This window comes from Brassica napus, chromosome A7, assembly GCF_020379485.1.
Source record: "Brassica napus cultivar Da-Ae chromosome A7, Da-Ae, whole genome shotgun sequence".
Classification (NCBI taxonomy): Eukaryota; Viridiplantae; Streptophyta; class Magnoliopsida; order Brassicales; family Brassicaceae; genus Brassica; species Brassica napus.
In genome coordinates, this window is record NC_063440.1 from 20,958,936 (window position 1) to 20,971,662 (window position 12,727).

The window sequence follows — 12,727 nt, forward strand, 5'->3', positions numbered from 1 at the left end:
GGGATCGATATAGTTCTGGAAATACTAATTTATACTTGTTTCGAGACTAGTGTTAAGACAAAGATAGAAAGATGAAAACATAACTGTATCTTCAAATGAAAAGAATTTGAGAAATTAAAAAACATTTAAGAAAAGAAAAAAATAAAGAGTGAATTGGGTCAATATCCTAGAAGAAGTAACTAATTAAGAAAATACCTATAACACAAAAATTGTGGGCCTTCAAAATGATCTAGCAGAGCCGAAATGACAAAATTGTCCTTCTGTCAATAAGAGAGAGATCGACATTACGACCGGTGATAATAGGTTAGAAGTTAAAAGAAATATAAATGTAATCGAGGGAATATGACATGTTCGACAATGAGGTCAAATTGATTTGAGGTCATAAGACCCATATGCCCTCGCTCGAGCCGAGTATCGTGAGTACGAGCCACTCTCCACGCTCGCTGGAACAGCTAAACCAAACAAAAAGAGGACGATTATGCGCCGGCGAGACGCTTGGCGGTGGTGTGTCGTGGCTATTTCACCATAATCGGCAAGAAAATCGGAGCCAACAATTTGTTTTTATTTTTTCTAAGTTTTGAATGATCAAAATCGTGTGTTTAGTGATAGATTTATGTAATTGGAACATAAATAATACGAAATCGCATAAAAATTTGATGATATAAGAGAAAACAGAAACTGGCGGCCATGAAAACAGCTTAAGCTGTCGAAAACCCTAAAAAAAAATTTGGGGAAGAAGATAAACTATTTACATTTATGCCACTCATTAAAAGAAAAAAAAAATCAGTGTATAGTGCCACTCGAACCTGGGAAACGAGCTTGAGAGTAACAAGCTAAACCACCAGACCATTGTAACTTATTCAAATAAAGCTTTCAAACTCTATACTATAACCCTTTATACCCGAAAATGGTATTCAAGGAAATTTAGCGACATTTTAGATTGACCTTAGAAATAGTTTGGTGGTTTGTATTTAGCTAGTTAACAAAATCACGGGTTGGGTTAAAACAAAATTTATGTTGCTAAAGATAGTTGTGGAATTTGATTTAGGATTTTAGCATGTTTTATGATGTAATATACGCTAAACATATTAATTTAGAGCGTAGAAGATTTGTTTTAAAGCGAAAAACAGGTTAAATAATAAAACTCACAATTCTGTTTCAATGCTAGTCTGACATATTAAGAACGAATTTAGCCAAATCTTAAATCTTACATATTAAGAAGGGATTAAGGTGTTACTTGAATACTTATAACGAACCGCACGCTAATTGTTTGGTTGAATAATTTTTGTCTCCAATATATAGGAAACATGATAGATGACGACGTAGCAACCAAAATTAAGGTGAAACTGCAAGTTAATTGTCTGGTTAAATGCTACTTTTACGTGTTAAAACTAAAGTTAGCATGTATATTGATAAAGTAGCTATTAAAATTAAAGTTAGCATGTATATTGATAAAGTTGTGATCCGTTTACATAGATGCAGAAATCGATAAAAAAAACAACAGGTTAAGAAAACAAAAAGTAGCAACCAGAGTTATAAGTATCTGGTTATATCTAGAATTGATCAACCCCAAGGAGAGGCAAGGAACTGATCCTCTGCTCACGACCACCAACTCTGCTCACGACAAAATGAGTTCAAAACAGATTGAGAGAGAGGCAGAGAGGTCGAACTGTTGTGGTCGTGGTGTCGGACGACAATGGTGGTGACGATGGTGGTAAAAACAATAGAAAACTCCTAAAACTATTGAAAATTGAAAACAATCAAACACTTCTTTGCAGCCTCTGTTCCTGAAATGAACGTTGCCTTTTTGCCTTTTTCCCCCATTACTTCAGGCCTGGCCTGTAAAAGAACATAGTAGAAGCTTTGAGATACTGACCAACATAAAGACTTATATTCACATAAAAGAACCACAAGAAACCACAAATTATATAATCTGTCAGAAACTCACTTTGGTTCAGATCTTTCTCTATCTCTCAAAATAACAAGAATTTTCATATATCAGAACAACTGAAGCACAACTGAGGAAGCAAAGTTTCTATACGTTCATAACTAGTAGATAGAAAATCATAACTTGTAGAAAAGTACCTGCCATCAAACAGAGGATAATAAAACAAGACTAAGAGAACCAACATTTACGACACTGTAAAATAGAAACATAGAGGATAATAAAACAATTAGCAAGCAAACAAAAGAAGAGGCAGGCTATACATCTATTTGACAGACTAAGTCCAGTTGACATACGATTCAGATGCAAGCTTATCTGATAGTACAAACAAACGATTAGCAATACAAGCAGAGTCATTGTCTGTCTAGACATTGTAGATGACAGATAAAATTGAATGGTAGCAAGGTATTTACCAAGTGTATGTTGCTATATACGTACATAAGTTAAAAAAATAGAAAATTAGCTAGACTTGTGGCAAATGTGGATGGCTAACCCGGTCTTCTGCTTGTCCATGGTCATCTCCCAGGGAGAGAAAGGGTTGTTCTCGAGGTAAGCTTCTTGTGGACAAAGTCGAAGAGGTTGTCGTGGAGGTTCAGGGTCTGTAACCGGGTTAAACCGGAGAGATCGGGGTTCGGACCGGAGATTCGGTTCTGGAAAAGCTCCAGGACAATTAGCTCCGTGAGGGTTTGGAGTTTCGGAGGGAGGGTTCCTCAGATTCCTTTGGTTTTGAGTTGGATTCTCGTGACTCTGTTGCTTGTCTCGCATTGAACGGTTGGCCATTTACAAGGTTTGGGTTTGGACCAGTCTACGTCTTTACTGAGGTTTAGGCTCGATTTGAGGGCTTGCATAGTTCCGCGTCGACGCTGGTTGGAGAAGCTGCGAAGTTTAGTGAGGAGAGGAGGAAACAGAGGAAAAAAAGATGAGATTTTGACATTACGAAGTTAAAGGATGGAGCTTGCTTCCATGGTTTTATGGTGGAATTGAAGGAGGAGCAGAAAGGCTCTTTCTTTTACAGGGAAAGGGGAAAGTTAAGAGATGGAATCGGCGGAGATGGAGGGAGAGAGATAAGAGTATGGAATCATAAAAGCTAAAAAAAAAATTGATTTTTATTCTTCTGGAGAAAAAATGGATGAACCAGAGATACATATAGAGTGAATTGGCTGATCCTTGAGAATAAAGAGATGAATATATGTAATTGAAAGATTTGAGTTTGGAATTGGTTCTCGTAAATGTGGATGAAAGCTGAATATGAGACGGGGGATTCGAAAGAATTTTGAGATTCGCAATTTCTTAAGCTAATGAGAAAGTTTCGAAAAGGAAAAATTAAATCAATATATGTCTGTAACATCTCAAACAGGTAACCGGTTGTTCAGTTTCAAAAGGGAACAAGGATAAAAGGGTAATTGAATCGGCCGACATATGCGTTGGGAACATAAATTGTGTATACACCTAATTACCATATAAAGCTTATGTGTACAGCGCAAATACTCAAAAATAAAATGGGAGAGGAATGTTTGGATACGTAAGATCTTATGCTGTCAGATGTCTACATATTGGGAAGCATATAGAGTGATAGGGGTATTCTCGCCATATTAATTAATTAAACAGGACGATTTCCATTCTCCTAAATACTTTTCATGTTGTATATATCCACCACAAATTCCCTTATTATTTTTAATTAAATTAAATTTGGAGATGATAATTTTTTGGATAAGACAAGAGTAGGAAATTACAATTATGGTGAGCGTATGGTAAGGTGGAGCCACGGGGTCACTTATTAGATAATTTTTCTTTTTGATGGGAGTTCATTGTTTTTACCTACAAGTGACTTGGACATGATTCAGTATCAATAATTTCATTTGACTAAAGTTGCGTTCATGCTGTATATGCAGTATTTTGAACAGTGTAGTGTTAAATTGTCTGAAAATAGAACAATGTAGTTAAGTTTTTTCTTAACAATGAAGTCAACTGTTTGACTAAATATTTAGTTAAAGAAGTTTTCTTGGTCAAAGCCGAAATTTAAATTAATTCTGAATTACAAACCAGTTTAATATTTAACCAAAAATCTTAAATACAATATATGGTTTATTTATAAATATAAACATTGACCAAACCAAGATACTAAAGAATCTTAAAATACAATATATGGTTTTGTTTGGAAACAAATAAATGACTGTTTTGACCAAAAAAAACATATTAATCTTATTATTATATATCCACAATACTGAACTATTGAAAATACGTAAAAATATACTCCCTCCGTTTCAAAAATATGCATATTCTAGATAGAATTTGTTTCAAAAAGATACATATTTTATATTTTCAAAGTAATTTTTATCAGCTAATAGTGAGAAATTGTGAAGTTCAAAAATATTAATTGCATTTTTCAAAGTTTATTGGTTTAAAAATAAAATAAAAAATTATAAAAGCTAAGCATTTATAACTAAATTTTAATATGTTTTATCAAAAAATATGAAATTTTAAAACAATGTATTATTTTGAAACGGATGAAGTATTTACTTTAACGAGGTAGACCTCATATATCCAACTTTAGACCTGAAAATCAGGAGTTTAAGGCACATGATGCAACATATATTGTTCAAGGCGAATTTCACTTATGGCCCTTTTTGGATCACCAAGACATATTCAAATTCAGATCGTCCACCATCAAGGCTTGTCTTATGTAATGTACAAAGTGTCGTGGATCAAGCCTTAACATTTGGCTCCAATAACAGTCATAGATGAAGCATTGCCGAACATATCTCAGATCAATCAACTCTTATTCCAGACAATTTCATACTTGGGATCAAATCTCACTACAAGATTCAATCAGCCAAACACTTTCCAAAACCGATACACTCAAAATAGCCCCCAAAGATGGGATGTTCTCCTTGGCACCCAAGACATTAGACCAAATGCTTAGTTTCCGGTTTGTAAACATGTCTTAATATCCTGTCACCAGAGCCAGCCCAGGCATCAAGTGAATGAAGCAATTGCTTGAGGCAGTTTATTTTATCAATAAGTTTTGGCCTCATAATTCGTATATTCTCTTTAGTCTACTGGCAACGCTCACACATCTCACCTTCTTCAAGTCACGGGGACCATCAGTGGTTACAGTTCCGGACACATTGTTTTTTTTTTGCTTCTGGTCTTAAATATTCTAGGATCCGCTCTGCCTGTCACTGATTAGTTTTCACCTTCAACTTGTTTGTAACCCCAATTTATAAAATTTAGCATATGAATATTTCACATCAAAAGTTGAGAAGTTCAAGTTCTGTTGAATGAAAAAAATTTGAACACATAATTCGCCCTAAAACTTTGTATTGCAGTCACAATTACGATCGGAGAAGTCCATAATTGACTTTTCCTTAGAAGTTAGAACGGAGAAATCCATATAATTTTTTTTCCACTTTTCAACAGGCCAGGCAACTTGAAGAGAGCAAATAAAAATACTCGAAGAATATACTTGTTGAACTCTTGGATTCTAGTTGTCTGCGAACTAGTATCAAATAGACGCACTTGGCACTTATGTTTGTAGAATTAGATCACATGTATGTTAAACTCCTTACGCTGTCTTTTCTACCCTTACAGGTTCCAAGTACCAGTCTCCACTCTTATGTAAGTTAGATATGTTGCTAATCTTACTTGTTATACATCAATTTTTGAGTGCATAACGTCGTCAGTCTTGCGACATTATTTAGCAAACTTCATCAGTTCTTATGTTATACGACCTTAAAAACAACGTTCAAAACATGTATATATAGGCTTATATTGGTGGTACAAAGTATTTTTAATTATTCATGAGTCACTCATGAGTAATCAAAATTGCATCCACTAAATGAAATCAAATCTAGTAATTGTCTCCCGCAAAAACAAGGTGGACACTAGATCAATGCAATTCATTTGAGTTTTATGGACATGAAAAAACTATAAGGAAATGTTGAATAACCACTTAACTCAAAAGTTTTTTTAAATGCAAATCATTTGTTCCCCCCCTAAATTATAGGGTCGGGGATCGGGACCCCAAAAGAAGCTTATAATTTGTTAGCAACTAAAATGATCGTGGTTCGCTCCATCATTATGCACTCGTACTCGTAGTTGAATATGACTAGGCAATGAGTGTCTTTTGCTTAAGTTCCTTCGAAACTCAACTGTTTATTACATTATTCAATGCGACGAGTCAACATATTAATCACGGGGAGATCCAGTATCAATAATTTAGATCATTATAACTGTAAAAGAGGGCCATAACTAACGAAAATATTCCCAGTAAGGGAAAATAATAGTCGTCAGGAAAATTTGCTGGTCGAATTGTTTTTCAAAGTCAGACTTGAAGTTTAAAAACATTGGAGTATATGATACACACATATGTGTTTCAAAAAAAAAATATGATACACACATATACATATAGGTTCCTTCAAAATACTAGGTTACATCCATTTTCGATCGCTGCTGTATTATCAACTATTGCTGAACTAAAAGTTCCAAATCTCACTCTAAAAAGAGTATTGATGCTAAGAAAACTCTATAACAAACTATATGATTTATAAACTTTAGACTACACAACTCAAGAAATAGATCGCAATATTTCAAAATTGTCATCGTCGCACAACTATTGGGTACATCACTCTGCAATGCCGTAAGATCTCGTTGAATAAGTCTAATCAATATCTATGTTTTGCCTAGCTTCACATAAAATGTTTTAATGCTCAACAATTTTAATATTTTGAAGAAAAAAATAAAAATCTTTCACTGCGTCCACTTCACCTGGAATCAATGAATGAACCAGCCTAAATCATAGTAGAAAAAGGCGTTAACAAAATTATTGTAAGAATATTTGTCCACACATAAATGGAATTTACCAAAACCAGCACCTACATCTGAGAGTAATTTTGTAAAGTTTCTTATTTTCAATGAACGCTACAAAAGCCTACCAAAATAGTCACAAAAAAACATTGGAGTTCTGTCCAATCCCGATTCTGATTACGCCACGCCATATTCACAATCTTGAACCGTAATAACATGAATATAAAAGGAAGCAACATAAACATTGTTTATAATACTTCTACAAAAAAAAAACATTGTTTGTATTACAAATTTTATGATAAATATCTGATATAAAATATTATCCTTCTTACGAATAGAACGACTTAGTTTGCGCACAACTATAGTGAATTATTTACCATTCAAATCCTTAATAAGGTACAAATAGTAAAGTTAATTATAGGAAAAGACTTGTGGCTTACAATTTATTGGAGTTGTAGCGTACAATTAGTTCCAAAATAACCTAATTTGATTTTTAAAATCTAGTCATCAAAATATCGCCAACATAATTGGAGTTGAATTTGTATTCATACGCGTCTTAAATTTGATGTCTTCACTTATATGTTGACAGTTTGACATATCTCTTGGACTTGAGTTGTGTTTTCTGTTGTTTTCCTCTTGTTCTTTACTTCTACTTCAACTCTTAGTCTAAGATTCCCATATCTTTAGTCTTTTGCTGATATCAACAAAATAATATTCCATTGATTTTCTAACATTATTATCTGTTTAATTTAAACAGAAAACATCAATGATAACGTAAGTTAATTTTATTGGCAAAGAACGTGAGACTATTCTTGCTTAGGGTTTACAGACGTCCCAAAATAATAAACTGCAAATATCGTAACTTTTTTATATATTGGCCATAGCAATCTAAATTGGGGAGTGGCTAAGTTCTAGCATCTATTGGTTAGCTCATATTATTGGTTTGTTTACTCTGAAAAAATGTACCAGTTGAACTGTATTTCTTTGGCTTAACGTAAAAATTCCAATTCATAAAAAATAAATTATAAGATTCATTTAAAACTCTAGTTACTTAAACTTTAAATATTTATTAATTTTATTAAGAATATGTTATATTAAATTCTTAGATTTTTGCATATGATAATTTTCCGCATGTGTATGTATTATCCGATATATATATATATCCAAAGCAAAGTGATTATTCACATTTAATATTTTTTACCTTTTTAGTTTCTTTCATTTCTAACCTTTTTGTAACAATTTTGTTTCATTTCTAACAAATATTATTTTTGATATATGGTTTGCGTTATGATTTAATTAAGATAAATTTTTTGAATCCAAATTTTTAGATCGGATTAGTCAGAACGTACAGCAAATTAAACTAGCTATTATATACTCCATTTGTTTCAAAATAATATATGTTTTAAAATTTTCACACGTATTAATAAAATATATTAAAACTTAGTTATTGATGCATATTTTTAGTAATTTTACATTTCCTATATTTCTAAACTAATAGAACTTCAAGAAATGTAATTAATATTTTTGAAGTTCACAATTTTTCATTATTATTTGACAAAAAATACATTAGAAATATAAAATAGATATCATTTTGAATCAAAATATTTTTCAAGGAATACGTATATTTTAGAAACGAAGGGAGTGTACTTTTAGACCGAACTAACCGCACTTAATTTTTGTTTTTTTTTTGTCTCAGCTCTTTCTGATTTTTTATATGAATTTCTTCTTCCATCAAAATAGCGCTTCACCATTATTTTTTTTTACATGCAAAATAATTTAAATTGGATGGTTATATTAGATAAGGGAAACTAAACAAGAAGTTAGGTATTCATGACAGGTTGGAGATCAAATACAAAATTTGATCAAATACAATTACATAAAAATGGAATGGTCAGTAAGGATAAAAAAGTTTAATGAGAAGAAAACAAAAAGGAAACACCGTCACACATGACTATCTTGGAGGCAACTTGCTATTGACATGAGTAGAAACAAAGGAAAACGGTAGGTAATAGCCGACTGAAGGACCTACGTTGGTCTAGTTCTATTAATATTGTCTTAATTTGTTTTTGACTGAAGGCATTCAATATTGTCTTAATTTTCTACGATCTTTTAAATACCAAGTTACCAATATTTCCAGACATTATCACTTGAAATATTTGCTTTCTCCATTGATTCATGTATGGTATAGATTTTTGCTTTTATTGTCATAACTAAAAAATATAATGAGATTGTCTTTTTCTGAAATTATTATTTTATTTGCCAAAATGAAAATATGGGACCAAAGGGAGACTTGGTTGACTTTAAATAGGAAGGACAACGAAGGAGACAAAGCAACTCTCCATCACTCCATCAATGTCTATGAGAAGTTTTGTGTCTGAATCTGAAATAGCCAACTTGTTGTGTGGATTCGTCTTAGTTATTCCGCCGGACACTTTACCCATCTTCCCTTCCTCATCTCTGACTTTTCTTCTTCCCGTCTCATTTTGCTTTTAACAAATTCACATAATGTCATATAAACATACCCCATCTGTATATGGAATAGTCAAGACACTCTTGTTAAATTCTATTTATTGTCATTGCCCCCTTGGTTATTTTATGATGGATGCATGACATACTAATTCTCAAATCCAATTTATAATATGTAATTATAGTTTTTTTTGTAACATTCCAATTTTGTAATATGGTGATATATGCAAAATGTTTAAGAGAATTAATTTGACTATTTATATTACTAATATATGTTTACTTTCTGTCATTTGCTTAAAAAAATTTAGAATTCTCGTTGGAGTAATTTAAAAATAAATAAACGTTTTTAAACTAATAAAAAGTTACGATCGCAAGAAATATACGATTGAATCCAAAAATAAAAGTAGATGTGAAAATTTATAGATAGTGAAAGTTAAGTTCTTACTGTTAAATTTATGTTTATTATAAATTTTTAACCTAAAACTAATTGGTTTAACTATTGACGTCAGATTTTATTTATTAACACTCAAATATGGACAATTATGGGAACAACATCCATGGAGTAGTTTAATATAGATGACTCTCATACCATTTAAATTCAAGCTTATTATGAGGTTCCAACTTAAAATCAATTGGCGATAAATAGATTAACTTTAACTTTCTATATATTAGTGTTACTCCTTTTAAACTTCTGATGTGGGATGTCTTTTTAAACTTCCGATGTGGAATCTCAACACGCCTCCTCGAGAAGATAACTCTTATCGATTCATCTCAAAATAAATCTCACTTTAGGACAGGTAATACCCTTTTGGGCCACCTATTTAAGTTAACAAGCAATGTTTTGATATCATATTAAATTTGGACATATACTAGAATTCTAACTTAAAACCAATTAACGATAATTAGATTGACCATATCTTTTTATATATAAATTAATTATTTCTGCAACTACCGATGTGAAACTTCATTTATTAACACTTACATCTGATTGTAGTCGCTACATTTGTATGTGTTGATCAAGGGGCTAATGCATCTCGATACAATCTTAATTCGGTTTCCACATTGAGCAATTTTAACTTGTCATTTATCTATGATAAGAATTTTCAAAGAATGATGATATAAACAAAATAAATGAAAAACTAGAATATATCCAACTCTACACCTAGAGGCAAATTTATAAAAAAAAATCGTATAGTTTTCAAATGTGTAACAATAGAACACATGAACTGTAGCCATTCTATAGCTGCCTAAAGAAACAATACAATGCTGTTAACAACAGATATTAATTAAATTGGTGCCAACCAAAGTTATAGACTTAGAGTATGAATTATCTGTCTTATTTTGTCGCACTGTCGACCGAATCTGGATTGTGCTTTATTAATCAAGATTATCAAATTACAATACTTCAAATGTTTAAGACATGCTGTCACCATATTTTTATATTTTATATACGGCTTCATGAATTTTTTAAAAGCATGCTAGTAGATGAGAGAGATAAAGAAAAACACTTAGATTACCGGCGTTGCATGTTTTCAGTTAAGTTGGATTCTTATATATTATCCGAGGATAATAGTTAGTGTATCTAGGGTTTCAAAATATGACGTGAGTGGCAAATTGACTGATCGAAACGAGAATACGACTGATCGAAACGAGAATACGACGGTAAGATAATTAGAGATATAAAATAAATAAAATCACAAAAGAGACAAGAAGTTGTATTTAATTTATCAGCCACAACAAAACAAAGAGTAATAAAAAAAGGTCTCCAAACGATTTATTGAAGGACCATGTTCGGCGATCTTGGCTTCCAGTGATGGAATTACCAGCTCGCTAATAAGTAAATCACAAAATACATGCTAAAAATATAATATATAGATATTTTTATTGAATAAGAAACCAATATTTTTGAAACCTATTTCTGACAAAAATAATCTTGATATATCGATTACTATAAAATTTAGAGTGGCCTAAATACATACTAGCTATATGTTTTAAGAAAGAAAAGAAAATAGCTAGCTGTATGTAATCTGTTGTACAAGAAATACAATGGATAGATTCCTTAATATAACCACGTTTTAAAATTCAAAGTCGCATCTATATAACAACATCGTACATGTCGGGCAATTATTTTAGATTCATTTCATCTCAGTATGACGCACATAGTAACACATTAAATTTCAAAAGTACATATGGGTTCCACAGTCGTAGATTTCCAAAACTAACTAAAGGCCTGTTCGTTTACTAAACGCGCTGCGTCAACACTAGCGACTGAATTTAAAGGGAAAATGAGAGAACTTAACGAAGAGAGAAAAAAAAGAATGGAAGTGCATCCATGTTTTTTCAATCGGGGGGATCAGAAAGAAAAGATAAACAGTGACGTTAGTTATTTCAGCGGCACAAACATCACCGAATTCCATCGATCATTCTAACGCGCGTTCTTTTTTTTTCACCAGCGATCAGTGAAAAAGAAAATTACGAACAAATTTCAGCCGCTAGTGTTGACTCAGCGCGTTTAGTAAACGAACAGACCTTAAATAAATGAAATTGCAAAAAGCAATTGTTTTGTATTTATTATCTTACTAAAAATTACTCACATATATTGAAAAAAAATCAAGAAATTAAAATTAGACATTTTTGAAAAGATTTATATATTATAAAATTTGATAATATTTTATTAATCGCTACAGTAGATAAAATATATAAAATTATTTATAAAAGCGATAAAATTGGTTATAAAATTTCATAAATATTATATAAAAGATTATAAATGCATATAAAATCATTTATAAAGCCTCAGTAATCATTTATAAAATATATTAGAATCAGTTGTAAGAGTTAAAATAAAGAATAAAAATTTTCAAAAGTTTACAATGTTATTTATAAAAACTTTTAAACATGTATACAAGCTTCTAAAATATTCAGCAAGAGTTATAATGTTTTAGTAGAAGTTGTGAAGCTTTACAAAATCATTGCTAAAGTCTTATTAATCATTTGTAAAAATTTACTAATATATATATATATATATATGACCTTATAAATGAATTATAAAATTTATAATAATGTACAAGGATTATAAATTAATTTTAAAGGCTATAAATTGGTTATAAGAATTTTAAAACAATGTAGAAAGTGATTATTAATTACTTATAAACTTTTATCTATTTAGTGATTGTATAAACCCTTGTTTGATATTACAAATTAACTCTTATAAATTATTTTACAAGTTTATAATGAGAAATTCTTTCAACTGTAAATTTTTAAATGTTTATATCCAAAATAGACGAAGAATGACATATGTTAATGATTTACAAGATAATTGTTTATAACATTAAAAAAATAATTTTATAAATTATCTTTTGATTCAAAAATAATTTAAGGATTTTACACAGAAAACTTTTATAACAACAACAAAACATTTTCCCTTTGTTTTGAAAAAGGGTTATCTTATATTTTTTATTGTTTCACAAAAATCATCGTTTTAGAATTTCAATACATGTCTAGCTGAATATT

General features: G+C 31.0%; 1 protein-coding gene across 1 annotated transcript; it reads right to left on the reverse strand.

The window, feature by feature from the left end:
- Positions 1-1,424: 1,424 nt before the first annotated feature.
- LOC106394630 lies at positions 1,425-3,398 on the reverse strand. Its single transcript, XM_013835201.3, has 2 exons — positions 2,439-3,398; positions 1,425-1,839 (listed from the first exon to the last, which is right to left on the reverse strand). Exons 1-2 carry the CDS (start codon positions 2,723-2,725, stop codon positions 1,824-1,826), a joined length of 303 nt encoding a protein of 100 aa, XP_013690655.1. The 5' UTR covers positions 2,726-3,398; the 3' UTR covers positions 1,425-1,823.
- Between the last annotated feature and the right edge of the window lie 9,329 nt (positions 3,399-12,727).

Coding starts and splice junctions, on each gene's coding strand:
- LOC106394630 (XM_013835201.3), bottom strand. CDS start 2,725: ATGGCCAACCGTTCAATGCGAGACAAGCAACAGAGTCACGAGAATCCA.